The sequence below is a fragment of the Sporisorium graminicola genome, chromosome SGRAM_15, assembly GCF_005498985.1.
Source record: "Sporisorium graminicola strain CBS 10092 chromosome SGRAM_15, whole genome shotgun sequence".
NCBI lineage: Eukaryota > Fungi > Basidiomycota > Ustilaginomycetes > Ustilaginales > Ustilaginaceae > Sporisorium > Sporisorium graminicola.
The window spans coordinates 463,460-479,509 of NC_043725.1; the positions used below are offsets into that span (position 1 = coordinate 463,460).

General features: G+C 58.8%; 5 protein-coding genes across 5 annotated transcripts; 2 read left to right on the forward strand and 3 right to left on the reverse strand.

Annotated features, from left to right (window-relative positions):
• Positions 1 to 28: 28 nt before the first annotated feature.
• EX895_002594 (uncharacterized protein) lies at positions 29 to 2,668 on the reverse strand (the record flags this gene model as incomplete). Its single annotated transcript, XM_029883192.1, has 1 exon — positions 29 to 2,668. One exon carries the CDS (start codon positions 2,666 to 2,668, stop codon positions 29 to 31), a length of 2,640 nt encoding a protein of 879 aa, XP_029740590.1.
• Positions 2,669 to 3,520: 852 nt separating this feature from the next.
• Positions 3,521 to 5,371, forward strand: EX895_002595 (uncharacterized protein; the record flags this gene model as incomplete). The annotated part of the gene is made up of 3 exons (XM_029883193.1): positions 3,521 to 4,902; positions 4,997 to 5,096; positions 5,192 to 5,371. The coding sequence occupies 3 exons, from the start codon at positions 3,521 to 3,523 to the stop codon at positions 5,369 to 5,371; spliced, it is 1,662 nt and encodes a 553-aa protein (XP_029740591.1).
• A 323-nt stretch (positions 5,372 to 5,694) lies between these two features.
• Positions 5,695 to 8,976, reverse strand: EX895_002596 (uncharacterized protein; the record flags this gene model as incomplete). The annotated part of the gene is made up of 1 exon (XM_029883194.1): positions 5,695 to 8,976. The coding sequence occupies one exon, from the start codon at positions 8,974 to 8,976 to the stop codon at positions 5,695 to 5,697; it is 3,282 nt and encodes a 1,093-aa protein (XP_029740592.1).
• Positions 8,977 to 9,508: 532 nt separating this feature from the next.
• On the forward strand, positions 9,509 to 10,168 carry EX895_002597 (uncharacterized protein; the record flags this gene model as incomplete). The annotated part of the gene is made up of 1 exon (XM_029883195.1): positions 9,509 to 10,168. One exon carries the CDS (start codon positions 9,509 to 9,511, stop codon positions 10,166 to 10,168), a length of 660 nt encoding a protein of 219 aa, XP_029740593.1.
• Positions 10,169 to 10,461: 293 nt separating this feature from the next.
• Positions 10,462 to 15,942, reverse strand: EX895_002598 (uncharacterized protein; the record flags this gene model as incomplete). The annotated part of the gene is made up of 1 exon (XM_029883196.1): positions 10,462 to 15,942. The coding sequence occupies one exon, from the start codon at positions 15,940 to 15,942 to the stop codon at positions 10,462 to 10,464; it is 5,481 nt and encodes a 1,826-aa protein (XP_029740594.1).
• Between the last annotated feature and the right edge of the window lie 108 nt (positions 15,943 to 16,050).

The window sequence follows — 16,050 nt, forward strand, 5'->3', positions numbered from 1 at the left end:
TCACCTTTCGGACGCAATTCCACAATAACTACGCCTGTACATTTGGTGCGCCTGTGTTGGTGCCGGCATCGCCCGTGACCTCATGACCAGCGCCATCCAGCACAAATTTCCAGAAAGACGCATCCAGGTTGAGGAGCTCATCGAGTAGCTGCGAATCCGTCATGTGGTGTGGCTGTGGCTGCGGCTGCGGCTGCTGCTGCTGTCGTCCATGATAATTGCCCGGGACTGAAGTGTCGCCCACATTCGCCGAGATAAAGTGAGTCTTCTCGACGGTAGGTGTCCGCGATTCCCACCACATTGGTTCCCTTGTGGTGCCGTCTGCTGCCACAGATGCCGCTGGCGGTGCTGTCGTCGTCGATGTGTCCGGATACGAAGGTGGGGCGGACGAGTCTTCAAACGGCACCAGATGGCTGTGGCTGTGGCTGCTGCCATCGGCGCGAGAACGTGGTTCCCAGGCAAGAGGCGGTATGCCGGTGGAGCTCGTCCCGCTTGATCCGTTCGCTCTGCGCCTCGACGCTGCATTATCGCTGGCCGTCCTCGCACTCGACGCGGCGGACAAAAGAGCCAACCCTTCGGCCGCACTTTCGATTTGTCCCGAGCCCACCGTCGACGCGGCTCGCTCTTCCTGTGCCCACGCATCGCCCACTCCATCCGCGTTGTCATCCGCATGCATCAACGGTCGTTCGATCCCGCCCAACCGCAACGCCCGATTGAGCACCTTGGCGGTGCGATGCGCCATGTAATTGTTCGACAGCTGGCTCACGCCTTCGAATATCGTCGAAACATCCCGACGCAGCGAGTCAAGATCGGCGTCTGCATAGCCTGGCTCGGTGGGATCAAGGTGTTGATGATTCAGACGATGGTGCGACCGCACCAGCGGGATGGCGAGGTTGACAGCCGCTTGCATGTGCGCTTGACTCGTCCAGCCAACGTAGAATTGCGACGACGATAGCGACTGCAAGGTTCGGATCACCGGAATGCTACGGATGCATCGTCGACCAATCTCTACCACTGCCGCCTGCACCTCGCTGAGGAACGTCGGCGGGAGCCACGATGCGTGCACATGCTGTACATGATCGATCTGCCTCCGCCTGATATGCTCGAGAAAGTCGGGACTGACTGTAGTTGCTTGTTCGAAATCGTATTTCTCGTGTCGTCGTGCGTCATTGAGACTCTGCAGCCGATCAGCCAACAAAAGCCATGCACGACACAAAATCGAGCTCATGTAACAGACGGCCAAGTTGAGCATCAGGATGGTAGCCATGCTTTTCGCCTCGGCAGGATCTTCTGCGGTAATTTGGGCGTTGATGGCCCGGTCATAGCCCACACCGGCTCGTGGCAGGATGACCTTGTGCCATTCTTCCAAGCGCGCGAGCATCTGGCGCGTCTGCCTGGCCATGTCACGCATCTCTTCCTTGGTGCATAGAACGAGTGCTTCGGGCTGCAAGAGTCGCGTCTCGGTCTTGCTCGCAAGCTCGACGATAGCTGGAATCTCATCGGTGAGCGAAGCCGAGGTGAGGATGTAGGTGCGGACCGTGTCGCGCTCCTTGTCAGTTTTGGCGCGCCAGGCAAACGAAAGGTCCGGTCCGTCCTGCGGAAGAGCAGCGATGGTGCGCGCAACATGATCTGACTGTGGCCATGCTTCAAGCGGGGGGAACTGGCCAATGTGTTCAAAATTGGGTCGACCAAAGTTGAACGAGGCAATGCGCGAAAGCGTGAGGTCTTTACGGCAGTGAAAGGCGAGCCACTTGGTGGACAAGGCAACTTCCATCAAGAGGGATCTCCTGCGCTCGACTTGGTCTTTCGTCAGTCCCAGCCACGAAGGTCGCAGCTCGTCGTCGAAACTTGCGCGTATGCAACACGAGATGGCACGTTCCGTGTACTTGCCAAAGACGGACTCTTTACCCAGGCAGCGAAAGTAAAGAGCAACGTTGAGCTGGAGTTCGATGAGATCGCAGGCCTCTGCCTCGGTGCGTCCGTGGCGCAGAGCGGGCATAGATTCGACCATTCGTACAGCTTCCTTTGCCAAGGTGGTGTGTAACGATCGGATGGGCGCGTTAAAGTGGATGACGCGCCGGGGATTATCGGATATGAGGAGAGCCGAGCAGGCGACGAGAATGAGAACGCGAACGGCGAAGACATCCGAGATGGCTTGTCGATCGAAAGAGTACTTCCAAAGTGCGACGAAGCGAGGAGCCTGAACGCACGTCATAAGCCAGTCGCCTTCAGTGAGCATGTAGTGCATCATACGGTGGGTGTCGATGAGAGGCGGGAGGATGGAACGAATATGCTGCCATCGTTGACGAGACTCGAGAGAAGGCGGATCTGTCTCGCCTGGAGCATCCTCGGACGGATCAACTCGATAGTCGTGTGTATCAGGCGTTGATGTCGCTGTTGCAGTAGGAGCGCCAGGGCGAGACTCGGGCGGCCGATGGCTGAGCAGAGTCTCGAGACGTGCCATAGACTGCTTCATACGATCCATCTCTTGCTTGATGCTGTCGTCAGTCGCTGTAGCAAGAGGATCGATGGCATTCCTCTCCTGAAGTCGCGACGGCGCAGCCTCGGTACGTCTCCTCTTTTGCTGTGGACCATTCGCTCGTTCCGCTGCGGCGAGAGATGGTGGTGATTGTGCGGCTGCGTAGTTGCTGAGAGCTACAGGCATCGACATGGATGCTGTCAAAGGGTGAGTCAGAGTATCGGAGCTGGGACCGGCCGCAGCTGGGAGATGGCCGTGTTGATGCGAAGACGAGGTAGATGCAGATGAAGTGCCAGCAGTAGCCGTTCCACCGCTGCCGCCACTGGGATCCGAGCATTGATGTGCAGTGCCTCTGAGCACACACGACGAGCATGGACGAGCATGATCGCATTTCGACTTGCGTTGTCGACAAGGAAAGCAGCTGATTTTGGTCCTCTTCGGAGGCAAGTAGTGCGAGGGCGAAGGTGATGCTTGCAACGAGCTTGTTCCGACTGGTGATCCGTGGGCGTCGGTTACTACGTCAGTCATGGTGAGGAATGCTTCTGGAAGCGAGTTGCTGTTGAACGGAAGGGCCGATTCGACAAGCGAGTGAGTGATAAAGGCAAAGCCAACGACGAGCGATCGTGGCCACGTCGCCGATGAGGACGGGGTTCGTGCGTGCTCTTCGCCGCGGGCCACTTTGAAGAGACTCGTTTGAAAGCTCCGAGCGTCAATCTTAGAACAAGTGGAAGCAGGGCACGACCAATCGAGTCGAGTTGCTTGCTTTTGCATACAAGTGAAGCATGCGGGATGGGAGCGGACAAGCAGGTGGGTGGATAAGCGGGTACTCGAAATCAAAGGCTCGATTCACATTTTGGCTGCTGTTCGGATCAGCCGCGGAAGTTGGATTTCGGGTTCCCGCGGCAAACGAGCCCTTCTGGTTCAACTTTTTTCTCGTTGGAGCGTTCCATTTTTCGACTTGCTATCATCACCTTGTTACCATACCAATTCTCACGCTTTCAGCCCAGCCTTCATTGTCTTTTCTTGCGATCGTCCCATCTGAAAATGTCAGACGGTCTCGATCTGGACCAGCTGCAAGCTCAGCTCGAGCTCAAACGGTCCGCCTTGGCCGATAGCATCCTCTCCAAGCTGCCTGGCTTCGCTGGTGCCTCTGCCTCTTCCTCGGCCGCAGCACCCACCCCACCGCAACAGCAACGAAGCGCTCGTCCGCGACAAGCCAACCTCGGAGTAGGAGCAGCGCCTAAACATCCGGCAGGGAACGACAACGGCAGCAGTAACATTGATAACGGCAAGCCACGAAGTGCAGCAGACTTGCGCCTCAAGGGTGCCTTAACAGCAAAGCGCAAGCGATGGCAAGACGAGGAGCTCACAGCGAAAGCTGATTCGAGTTCGGAAGACGAAGAGACCAGTAGAGCAAATGCCATCTCTGCTACGAAAAAGGCCAAACAGTCAAATGCTAGCACAATCCCAGCCTCGACAGGCGCCAATGGCAAACCAGCCAAGAAGGATCCGTTTGCTGCCAAGGGGATCGAAGCGCAGAGAGCTGCGCAGAATCAGCCCCGCATCGTGGTCGTAGACGGAGAGACCATCGACCTTTCCAAGCTCAGCAAGACGCAGCGCAAGAAGATCAACAAGCAGCTCAAGGCACAAGAAGATCAGCAGCAGCAACAGCCGTCGACGAGCAACACCCGCCAGGCCGACACCGATGAGACACCGGTACGCGATGCAGCTATCACACTGACAAAACAAAAGTCTGCTGCAACTTCACCCTCTAAAGCCACTTCCAACTCGTCAGACAGCGGCGCAAGTGCATTGACACCACTCCAAGCCCAAATGCTCTCCAAACTCTCTGGGTCGCGTTTCCGCACGATCAACGAAAGGCTCTACACCACGGCCTCGGACGAGGCCGTTCGCATGATCGATGCTGCTCCCGCCATGTTTGACGAATACCACCAAGGCTTTCGTGAACAGGTGCGTTCTTGGCCCAAGAACCCGCTCGATCGCATCGTCGAGCTTTTCGACAAATCCCTGTCGAATACGACTAGCAAGGGCAAGGGCAAAAACAAAGGTACTCAGCCTCGACCAACGACCGGTGCAGCCAAGGCACGTTTCACGCCTGGTGCATTGGTGATCGATCTGGGAGCGGGCGAAGGTGGTCTGGCCAAGAAGTTGGTCCCGAAGGGCATTAAGGTGTTGTGCTACGACCTCGTGACGACGAGCGATGGGTGGGTGAGGAAGCAGGATACAGCGGCGATTGGCGGGCTGCCCTTGCCAGGGTTCTTCGAGGACAGCAACCCACTGGGGCTGCAGGTTGCACCAAAGGGTACCGCGGACGGTGTAGCGGATGTAGCAGTGTTCTGTCTGAGTTTGATGGGTACCAACTGGATCCACATGCTGCTGGAGGCCAAGAGGGTGTTGCGTACAGGGTAAGTTTGCGGTATGATGAGGAAAGCTGCGAAAGAGTCGACAGAGATGCTGACGCAACGATTTCTCTTTCGGATCCTGTTTATGTGTTGGCAGAGGCGAGCTGATCATCGCCGAAGTATCGAGCAGGTTTGCCGACGGGTTTGATTCCTTTGTTCGCATCGTCAAGATGCTTGGATTCAGTCTTGAACACAAAGTACGTTTTTCATGCTTGCTATTCTCCCTTGCATCTCGTTGTTATCCCGTACTGGCTTCTGATATGCACTCTTTCTGCCTTCACTACGAATCCAGGACGCAAGCAACACCCACTTCGTCCTCTTTGAATTCGTTAAGCTGACTTCGCAGGCACACCTCGCTTCGCTCTCCTCTATCGCAGCCGATAGCGACATCGACCCTCACAACACGTCGCTCGACGAGCTTGCCGCGAACGGCAAGACGTTGCTGAAGCCGTGTATCTACAAGCGTCGATGAACTGATTGCATCCGAGACACGCGCGGATAGAATGCAACAAGAGGACGAGGTCTCAAAGTTGGGGATCGTTCGTTCGGTCGGCATTTCGACGGCCACGTAAAGACAAAAGGGGTCCATGAAGTGGATTAAAGCATATGATATTGCAAGGGGTTGAACAATGTTGTTGTGTAACTTAGAATGCGTGGTGACAAGATATGGATGATGATGCCGGAATCATGTTGTGACTTTAATGTTACATTCCGTCCGTGGTTAGCGATGCTAGCGATGCTGTTTCTGTGTATCAATCACTGTACGTATCCTGCAGTCGTCGAACCTCCCTCGGTTCACTTGCCGTTCAGCTCGACAGCGATTCTCGCACGCACCTCGTTAAGCCGCCACAGGGTGCCTGTCTGAGCGTTGTTCCCCAGCCTGACATACTCCTTACCTCCACCCTGTGCGGCGCTCGCACTTGCGCCATCGGTCGGGTTGATGACGAGCAGGAAGCCGGGGGCAATCTTGGCGAGCACGTCGATGGCGGACCTGCACTCTCGGGCGCTGAGCTGGATCTTGACGCTTTTGGCTAGCTTGGTGAGCAGATCGTGCATAGGGATGGTGGGTGATCGGGTGATGCCGGTGGACGAGAGCGTGGTACCGTTCGAGAAGAGCATGAAGAGGATGGAGCAGAGTTCGGGGAGGCGCGAAACGAGCGCGCGTTGCGAGAGCGCCTGCATCGGCGTCAGCGTCGAAGATGAGGCGGTGGAGGAGGAGGCGGAAGGGGCGAGCGAGGGGAGCGAGGCGGTTCGACGCAGTTGCTCTTTCGCTTGGATGCGTTCGCGTAGCGTCAGGCCCGCGGTGGACGCGGCGGGTGCAGCGGGCGTGACGCTGGTGCTGGCGGCCAGGGGCACAGCGCTGATGTACTTGACCGGCTTCTTGGGAGTCAAGGGGTCCAAGCCGCCACCGAAAAGTGTCTTGTCCTTGTTGCGGTGCGGTGTAGCCAGCGTTGCCGTCAGCGAGGGCAAAGTGGCAAGCGGAACGGGTTTGACAACACGCGGATCGTCCAGTGGGAAATCTGGGTGCCATGCGTGCAGTAGCTCCCCCTCTGCAGGAATCTCGCCAGCCTCTCCTGCCTTCTCCGTCGCTACAGCATTGGCAGAAGTGGCGCGCAGCTGCGGCATAGATCTAGAACTCCTTACAACGCTGCCCGAAACCTCCTCGATGAGCGACTGTTTTCCTCCATTGCCACCACGCAGCCTCGCCAATCCGGCATCATCGTCTTCGTCCTCGCCCGAAGATGCAAGCCCATCGCGATCCAGCTCGCTCGGGTCCATATGAAACATGCGCTTGCCTACGCGTCGACCGCCCGACCGCGTCGCCGAAGGGGTCAGCAGCCCTCCCGCGCCCATGATCGCTTCTCTCGGCAGTAGTCGCCCAGCTTCGTCTTCGTCGTTATCGTCGTCATCGCTATCAGCAGCAGATGCTATACCAAGGCCGATTGTCTGGTGCTCCTGTTCCTGCTTCTGCGATCGGCGTGACGAAGGCGTAGATGGCTCTTGCGGTTCGCTTTTTACCGCGACAGGAACCGAGATTCCTTTTTCGTCCAACCACAGCTGATGGAACCGCGCACACCGCTCGCGCAACCGCCGACCCACTTCAGCCTTCCGCGTCTCCAGCCCGTTGTTCCACATGGCAACCACGGACATCCCCTCGCGTGCCTTGACGGCTCCAACGCTGCTCCGTGTCTTAGGCGAGGCCGGTGTTGGCGATGCTGCTCGCATCTTCCTCCGCGGCGAAGCGAGCAGTGGCGATGACGAGGCGTGCGGTTGATGGAGGTACGGCGATCGCAGCGCTTGCCTCTCCGTAGACGACGACAATGACGGTGGTGGAGGGGTGCTAAACCGTGATGCAGGCATCTTGGGCGTTCCTTTGACGCTCTCGTCAAACCCCTCGGCTGAGGAAGGCAGTACAGGAGAAGCTTGCACTTCGACTCCACCAAAGTTGACCTGAGTCGGCGGAGTACGCTCGCGAATGGTACGTTTGATCTCGAGCTCGATCCCAATACCCCAGTCGAGCGCCCGTCGACCCGTGCGTGCGTCCATGCTTCGCGTCTTGGAGATGATGAAACCCAGCCCTCGTACTTCCTCCTGCTCTTCGCCTTTGAGCGCTGCTTCTGGTCGTCCTTGCTGCAGGGCAGCAGAGGAGCGTTGGAAGTCGACCCAGACACTGGCGAGGCGCTTGAGTTCGGTTGGCCCAAGTCGTCGACCACCCGATCGCTCGACGAGGGGTCGCAGAGCTGTATAAGAGATAAGATTCGGCAGGCGGACGGTCTTGGTTCGTTTCCGTTCTTGGCGGTGTGGTAGTTCGGGATCGGAGAAATCATCCTCGTCCGAAGCCTGAGCAGAGGACTCCAAGGTGGCACTGGCACAGCCGGCGGTGGCGAGGTGCACGACGAGTGCATGCTCGAGCGCTACGTGGAGCGTCATTATGCTCGAATAGAACGAAGGGAGGGCAAGATCGGAAGAGAGTACGTGTTTAGGCTGCGGCAGCTCCGTCTGGTCTTCCTCTCCCAAAGGCTCGATCTCGCTGTGTGACAACCCGGTTGGGTTCAAGGAAGAGGACGATGCAGCCTGCGAGAGTGTCGGTGGCTGTCCGAGACTCGGTGCACTCGAGGAAGCTGGTAGTTGAGCACCACGAAACACCGCCGCCGCAGATTGTGTGGCCATAGGTGGAAGAGGGATGCCTTTCGGTCTCTGCCTCACGCCGCGTGGAGTGATGTAAGCCTCGTCATCCTCGTCTACGATGCGTCGGAGTGCCTGTCCCCTCGGCGTATCACCCAACTTGGAGAGCAGCGGGCTCTTGCTAGGAGAGCCGAGCATCACCCGGGTTCCCTTAGCTCGACCTGGCGTGAGGACCAGACCATCTTCTTCTTCCGTGCCAAGTCGTTCTGGTTCGCCTGTGATTAAGCGTCGCGGAGTGCCGTCGAGTGTGCGGGGCGTTTTGGTGGGAGAGGTCGACTTGGGTGGTGTGGCTAGCTTTCGCTTCGTTGGGCTGCTACTGTTCGCAACGGCGGAGGAAGAGGAAGAGGCTTTAGCAGGTGATCTGGAAAGCATGAGATACATCTTGTTGGTATCTGGATCAGTGCGGACCGAGATGGGCGAGATGTGGGATGGCTCTAGAAGAGGGCTGAGGCGGGAAGCCGAACGAGCGGAAGCACGCGGAGTCGTAGGTGGCGCTCCCAGAAGAGGCACCAGTAGATCTTCTGAGGCAAAAGAAGAAGGAGCAGGTCGAGACGATGGACTCGATTGAAGCAGACTCTCGTTCTCAGCCATGATACGATCGACCTCGCCTTCGTCCGGTGTTCGTAAACGCGTGCGAGTCTGCCTTCGCGGTGTCGACTTTTTGGGTGTCGTCGGAGCTTTGAGCTCAACAGCAGCAGCCTGAGTCGAAGACGCGTCGTTGCTGGACAGTGCTGGCATTGACTGTTGCGATGGAGGTTGCGACACGGTATGCGTTGCTGGGGCTGGTGCGGCGACATCTTTGACAGGTTTGGACTTGACAGAGCGAGTGGAGCGACTGATACTCGCTTTGGATGCTGCAAAGTGGGCAGCGATGCCTCTGTTGGGTGCCATGGTGAAGGTATCTAATCAGCTTGCACAGTATCCGATCCAGCGGAGGAAAATATGGTGATGATTGAGGTTGTTTGAGATCACTGCTCAGCAGATCCTTCAATGCGGTGATGATAAGCCGGACCCGTCTCGGCCTGTAATGCTTGTGGCCGTGGACTGTTGAGGTGCTGAAGACTGATTGTGCAAGATGCTGATCCGAGAGACGAAACAGGTGACGAAACGGTGGTGACTGTTGGGGATGGTGATAGTGATATCGATGCCTTTGTGCGGGAATGTCGAAAGCTGCAGAGGTGGAATCTCGTTCAACCTTCGTGAACCCTGAATCAATTTTGTGCACACATGTGAGACTAAACATGTTCTAACATTGCACGGGTTCTCACTACCCGCCTCCACACTGTTATGCTTTCAAACAGGTTCGTACGACGCTCTGTCTCTCTTTCTCTCGTTGGTAATCTTCTTCTTTCCTCTTACCTTCGTCAGCAACTTCCCATGATCATTGTTACGTCCTAACCTAGATCGCAATCGATTCCACAAGATGGCATCCACCGCAGCAAACCTAGTCGGACGAACATTCGAAGAAATCATCCGCACTCCTCCACCAGCTCTCTCGGCGGGCGTGGCCGCATTGATCGACATGGCAGCCTTCTGGAAAGCCGCTGGGCCATCTCGCTACTTTGCGCGGAGCGATGAGTTCGACCAGCAGCTCGTCCAGCGCTACTCGAGCATCTATTCCGAGGTGCACGCTGAGCGGATCACGCCCGCCATCCCCTCCTCTTCGGGCCCCGTCTCTGCGCAAAGTCTGTTGGCAGAGCAGCACCTGGGCATGGTCCTGTTGCTCGATCAGTATCCCAGGAACGCCTTCCGCGGCTCTGCCAAACAGTATCAGTCGGATGCATTGGCAAGAAAGTGGGCCGATATCGCCATCACCCACGGTCTGGACAAGGCCATCGATCAGACGCTCTGCTTTTTCTTCTACCTTCCCTTTGGACACTCGGAGAGCCTGGCCGATCAAGACAGAGCCGTCGAATTGGGCCAGCGCGTAGGCGACCCCTTCCTTCGCATGATAAAAGAACATCGAGACGTCGTGGCTAGATTCGGCAGGTTCTGCCATAGAAACAAGGTTATGGGAAGAGAAACAACAAAGGACGAAGCCGACTTTCTCGCCAACGAAGCTCCCGCTTGGGCAAAGTCCTGAAGTGCCCGAGCTCATAGAATCTCACGAGCTGCGACCACTCATGCACAGCTTTGCTCGGCAGGTTGTGTTGGAACGCAAGTGCCTTCGATGCAATAGATACCCACGCAAAGCTTCGTGTGACTCCATAGACCGTTTCAGTGTTTCCCTTTTGAAAATGATGATGGTGATACAAAACACTCGTGACTCGGCCTACCTGCCTTCTTCCTTCGGCCGCCCTCCCTCCTTTCCTTCTTTACAGCTCCGCATTGCAGTGGAGCACCACGTGAACGACTCCACTGTCATCCGTACAGTACCTAGCTTTTGGGACCAGGCGACGGACTCGGCCCGGCTGGAGCCAGCGAAGACTCTCGTCCACTCGGTCCAGGCGTCGCAGTGCCTTCCGGAGTGCCCGTCCCCGTGCCCGTCGACGCCTTCTTCTTCTTCTTGCCGCTGCCGCCCTTCTTGCCCTGCTGCGCCGCAAGCTTGTTGGCCATCTGAAGCAGCTGAAGTTGCCCCGGCGTCAGCTTTGCCAGCTGCTTTCCTCCACCTGCACCACTCTCCTGTTGCTGCTTGCGCAACAGTGCAATTAGGGCCGCTGCTTCCGGGTGAGCCGCGAGGGCAGACAGCGCAGAGAGCGGGTCGTCGCTGTCGGAAGCCGAAGTACTTGTGGCCGAGACGGCAGCAGTAGCAGCGGAAGGAACGCTGGTGCTGGGGCTCGCGGCATCGTTCGGGGCCGGCTTGCTGGCTCCACTGCCTAGAGCGCTGGCGGTCTGTGTTGTGGCGGGCGCAGTCTGCTTGACAGGCGATGCCGCTTTCTGCGTTGTGACAGAAACAGCAACTGGCTCGGCGCCGCTTGACTGTGTCTGTGAGGTAGCCTGGCCTGTGGTGGAAGCAGCAACGGTAGGAGCTGGCGTGCTCGACTTGTTGGCCCCTGAGGGTCCAGCGGGCACAGAAGTCCGAAGCGGTGTGCTTGGGAGGACAGGCGCCTTGGCTGCCGGTCCCACAGGGGGCACGGAAGGCGCCGTACCAGCTGTATCCGCCCCTTTCGAGCTGGTCGTCGAGGCTCCTCTCGCGGTCTGTGACGTATTCAATGCAGCAGACGTAGGGCTTGGTGCGTTCGCCTTGCTGCTGGCAGTCGCGTTCTGTGCGCTGCTCGGAATCGACGGCTTCAGAGGCGCAGGCAGCACCGGCTTGGGAAGCGTCGTCATCGGGTGCAGAGACGTGGCAGATCCAGGAGGCTTCGGCAGCGATGTTGTTACCGGTACCGGCGTGTTCAGCGGGCCCGCGGGAGCGGGCGATGCCGCCGAGTTGAGACGCGAGGCAGAACCATTGGCTCCTGCGACGTTGACTTTCGTGTTCGAGGACGAGGCAGTAACCGGTGCAGGAGATGCAGACGGAGTTGACATGGCTTCCGATGCCAGAGTATTCGCCGCTTTGGCTGTTGCTGCCGTCTTTCCAGCAGTTGCAGCTTTGCCCGGCGCAGGGCTGGCATCCTTCTTCTGGGCTGCCACCTGCTGCTGTCTCATGCGCTCCTTGAGATGCGTCACCAAATATGCTTGGAGGACCTGCAGAGCCTGTTGGGCCCCCAGCCCTTCGATTTGCGCCAACTGGCCTGCGTTGAGATGCCCAAACACCTGCGGGCTCAGGTAGAGCTTGCCGTCGTGATGCACGATAGGAGGCGTCTCGAGCAACGACTCGATGGTGCCAGGAGCCGCCTTTGGTTTGTCCGATGCTGCAGCAACGGCGGAAGAGGGAGGTGTGCCGATGATGAGCGGAATGCGGATCGCAGGCAGCGAGCCCGGCGTTCCAGCTGCTGCTGCTGCTCCGGCCGCCGCTGCTGCTGATGCAGGGTTGGCTGAAGGAGCGCCGGCACTCGGACCTTGATGCAACGACGCTGCCGATGTGGTCACGCCGCCAATCACAGGACCGCTCGCAGCTCCAGCCGTGCCAGTGGGGGCAGGAGTTCCTGCCGCTGCCGCTTTCGCTGCCTCTTCCTTCTGCTTGGCAAGGTTGGCGCGATGCTGCTCTGCCAGCTGGGAGTCCGACATGGTGTAAAAGATGCCCTTGCCTGGCTCGTCTGATCTGCGAGGAATGCGAGTAAAGTCGCGCGACGAACCGATCGCATGGCGAATCGAGCTCTGCCAGTCTCGGCCAGTGTGTCTGCCATTGCGCTTGAACCACACCCAGCGGTTGGCAATCCACTCATACACCTCTTGCAGCGTGAGCTTGCCACCCTTCTTGGCGCAGTGATCCGAGCGAAGCGCCTGCGAGATGAGCTCGATGTTGGAAAGGTCTGGCTTGTCCTCGGGTCCCGGTGGCGGTTTGGCGACTGTTGCGGCTGGTGCCGGTGTTGCGTTCTTCGTCGGCGCTACCGGAGTCGCGCTACCAGCAGATGTATTGGCCCCAGCAGCGCTGCCAGCTGCTGCCTTCTGGTTTTGCTTGGCTTGCGCATTGGCAAGACTAGCTGCAGATGCGATGATGCTGGCAGTAGTGGGCCACGAAGAAGGATCGGAGCCCGAGGCAGCGGTAGTAGTGAGAGCAGGCGTTGACGCAGGAGTGGGCAAGGTTGTCATGGTAGTTGGCATCGACATGGTCGGGTACGCAGCCGTGTGGCCTCCTGTCACATTGACGCCCGAGGCACCGGCCCCTACACCCGCACCCGGGCCACCGCGTCCAGAAGCAGCGGAAGGTATCATGGGTAGCGCCGAGGGCATCTGGCCCACAGCATGCGGCAGTGCTTGAGCAGTCGGTTGCCCGTATCCAGGCATCGAGCCAGAGACGGCATTAGCAGCGGCAATGATGGCCGAAGCGGCGCTCGCCGAGTTGGGGTCGTAAGGCATGGAAGTGGGTGCGTACGCACCTGCGAAGCCACCGGTCGGCATGGGTGAGTCGCCGGCAACACCGCTTGGTGCCTTCGGTCCTGATGCAACAGGGACACCGGAAGGGGTTTGAGGCGTCTCTTCTGCTGCTGCACCCTTCTTCTTCTTCGGTTTGGCCGGCTTGGGCTTGGCCGGCTTCGCTTTGGCTGGCGTGCTGGAAGCTGGCGTGGATTTGTCGGCATCCTTCTGCCCTGCCTTGGAAGCAGTCGCTGCAGAGGTGTCCGCAGCCGTCGTCCCAGCAGGATGCGGGGGTGCCGTTGTCGCTGGAGCGATAGCTGGTAATGATGAGGGAGCGCTGGGTCCTGTGGCCAGCTTCGAGGCGGCTGTCGCTGCCGTTGCCTTGGAGGATGCTGTGGAAGCGGTTGCTTTCGAGAGTGCCTTTGCAGAGGATGGAGCTGACTTGGTGGGGGCCGGCTTGATATCCAGCATGACAACATCGTCATCTGCTGCCACTTCAGCCGCCGTTGTGGCGGCTGCGGAAGCATCGGCTGTCGTCGCCGTGCTGGCTGTCGGGACCGTGGGTGCACTGCCACCTGTCTTGGACTTCTTGGGACTGGTGGAAGCAGCGCGCGAAGAGGCATCGGCTCGGGCCTTGGCGGCTTTGGCACGTTTGGCAGCCTCGAGAGCTTCAATACCGATCGGCGTTCCCACTTTGAGCGCCGGCTCTTCGTCGGTGGCCGGCTCGCCTCGCTTCCTCTTGCGTCCTGCAACGCCTGCGCCCATGGCCCACGAAGGTGTGGGCGACTCCTTCTTGACTGTAGAGCCGGCTGCTGCTTCACCACCCGAGCCCGTAAGTGTGTCCTCGGACAAGGCCGCCTTGGCTGCTTTGCCGTTCTTGGTGCTCTTCCGACCCTTTGTGCCCTTGGCTGGACGTTTGCCGGGTGCGACTCCACGAGAATTGCTGGCCGACGGTGGTGAAGTGATGCCATCGTCTTGCTCGCCTTCGCTGCTCTGCTCTCCTGCGCTCGGCGTGCCGAGGCTGTCGCTGTCGCCTCCATCGGGTCGAGTCTGTGGAATAGGACCTTTGGTAGGCATCTTGCCACGCCCTGCGCCTTTGCCCTTGCCCTTGCCCGCAGCTCTGTTGGCAAGGGCGGCTGCGGTCGTTTTGGAGGACGCCCTGCCTTTGATCTGCGCATTGCTCAGCGCCTTTGCCCTTTGCGATGGCAGAGGATCCTGTTGGTCTTCCATGGACTCGTCAGCGGCCGAATCCTCTGCTTCTGCTATATCGGTGGATGCCTTGCCGATCTTGGACTTAGGTTTGAGCACAAGTCTTCGTTTGGGCCTGTCATCGCGACTGACAGCATCGAGCTCAGCCTTGCCCGCAGCTGCTGATGATCTTCTGCGGCCCCGGCCTCTAGCGGTAGCAGATCGAGCTGCACCTTGACCATGCTCGTCCTGGCCCTCGTATTCATCGTCGTCGTCGTCGCCACCGCTCTCCTCGCTCGAGACGGAGCTGGACAACCTAGCACGTTGATCGACTTGGTCCTCGTCCTCGCCATCCTCTTCTTCGTCGACGTCGTCGTTGTCCTCCTCCTCCTCCTCTTCTGCTTGGTCCTCGCTGCTGAGATCCGAGAGCGAGTCGGACTCGGAGTCGTGCGCACGTTGGCTATCACCGTCGATGCTGTAGGATGCTGCGCCAGGCGGCGGGGGGAGCACAAAGTAAAAGACACGTTCTGCAATCTGAATCTTTGTTCGTTTGCCCAGCACGACGATGCCACCCTTCTCGACCCAGACGTCGTCGACGAAAGCGCCGTTGCGACCGACCACCATCAAGACGAATTGGCCTTCGCCTTGTTCAGGATTGGTGCCTGCGACTGCTCCCATGTACGAGGCGATGTTGTACGGATCCTGTGCAGCGGCGCCATCTGGGCCAGAGAGGTGGGAGCCGTTGACGCGACTGAGGGCAGTGGGCGAAGTGATGCGATAAGGGGCAGAACCATTGCCGCTCGAGGCTCGACTGTGCGCGGGCGTGCCGTTGAGGAAGGTCGAGTTGGGAGGGTGGATGGGACCCGTGTAGTAGAAGACGCGTGCGTGCAGCCTCGAGATGGACTTGAGCGGGCCGAGATCGACGTCAACGTCGCCTTCGGTCTTGGACTCGGAGGTGATGTGGGCCTGCGAAAGGCCGGAAGCTGCATTGGGCAGTTGTGGCGGCTGTGCTCCGGGACGCGGGTTGGGCTGCAACTGGCCAGGTCGACGACCGATGGTGACGTCGAGCGTCTGGATGTAGTAGGAGAAGCCGGGGAACTCGAGCTTGGCATATGCCTGGATGGGACCAGAGTCTTGGTCGTCCTCGTCTTCAGGTTCGAGATCGTCGAAGGCTTCGTCGTCCCAATCCATATCCTGGCGAGTGAGCGCCTCGTTAAGGTCAACGGCGCCTTGAAACGCTTGCTGCGCGGCGTCGAACGCAGGACCGGCGGAGAGCAGCGCGGTGGAGGATGGGTCGAGCATGAGATCGCCATACGCGCTGATGAGCTGATCCGAGCTGGCGTTCTGGGCGGCCAGATTGGTGAGGTGCGACAAGAGACCGTTCCCTTCTGCTAACGACGCGAGAAGCTTGGCGTCTTCTTCGTTGAGCCCTGCCGCTGCCGCTTGTAAAGATGCTGGCATGGAGGAAGGTATTGTAGCATCTGCATTTAGATCGAGTGAATGTGCCGTGCTGCTGCCGCCGTTGAGGTCGGAAGTCTGCTTTAGGATCGAGGCTGGCTGTTCCGCTATCGCAGGGGACAGAGCAGAGGCAGAAGAGGTGGTAGCATTGGCAACAACAGCACTCGTATCATCGCCCTGAGGTATCGACAAGGATGTGGATGCCGCTTGAGCTGGGATGCTGTCGAGTGTGTGCGCCGATGTGGATGCTATTGGGTTCGGGTTTTCTATGCCCGATGGCGAAGCCCTGCGTGTAGGCGACGACGGTTGCATGGCGGCCGCTGATGCTGTATCGGCCATGATCACAGCAAGCAGCAGTCGGTGCAGTAGTTGTTGGCTCCTCCAATTATGGGTGAATGTTGCTGATGAAACGCATGGGCG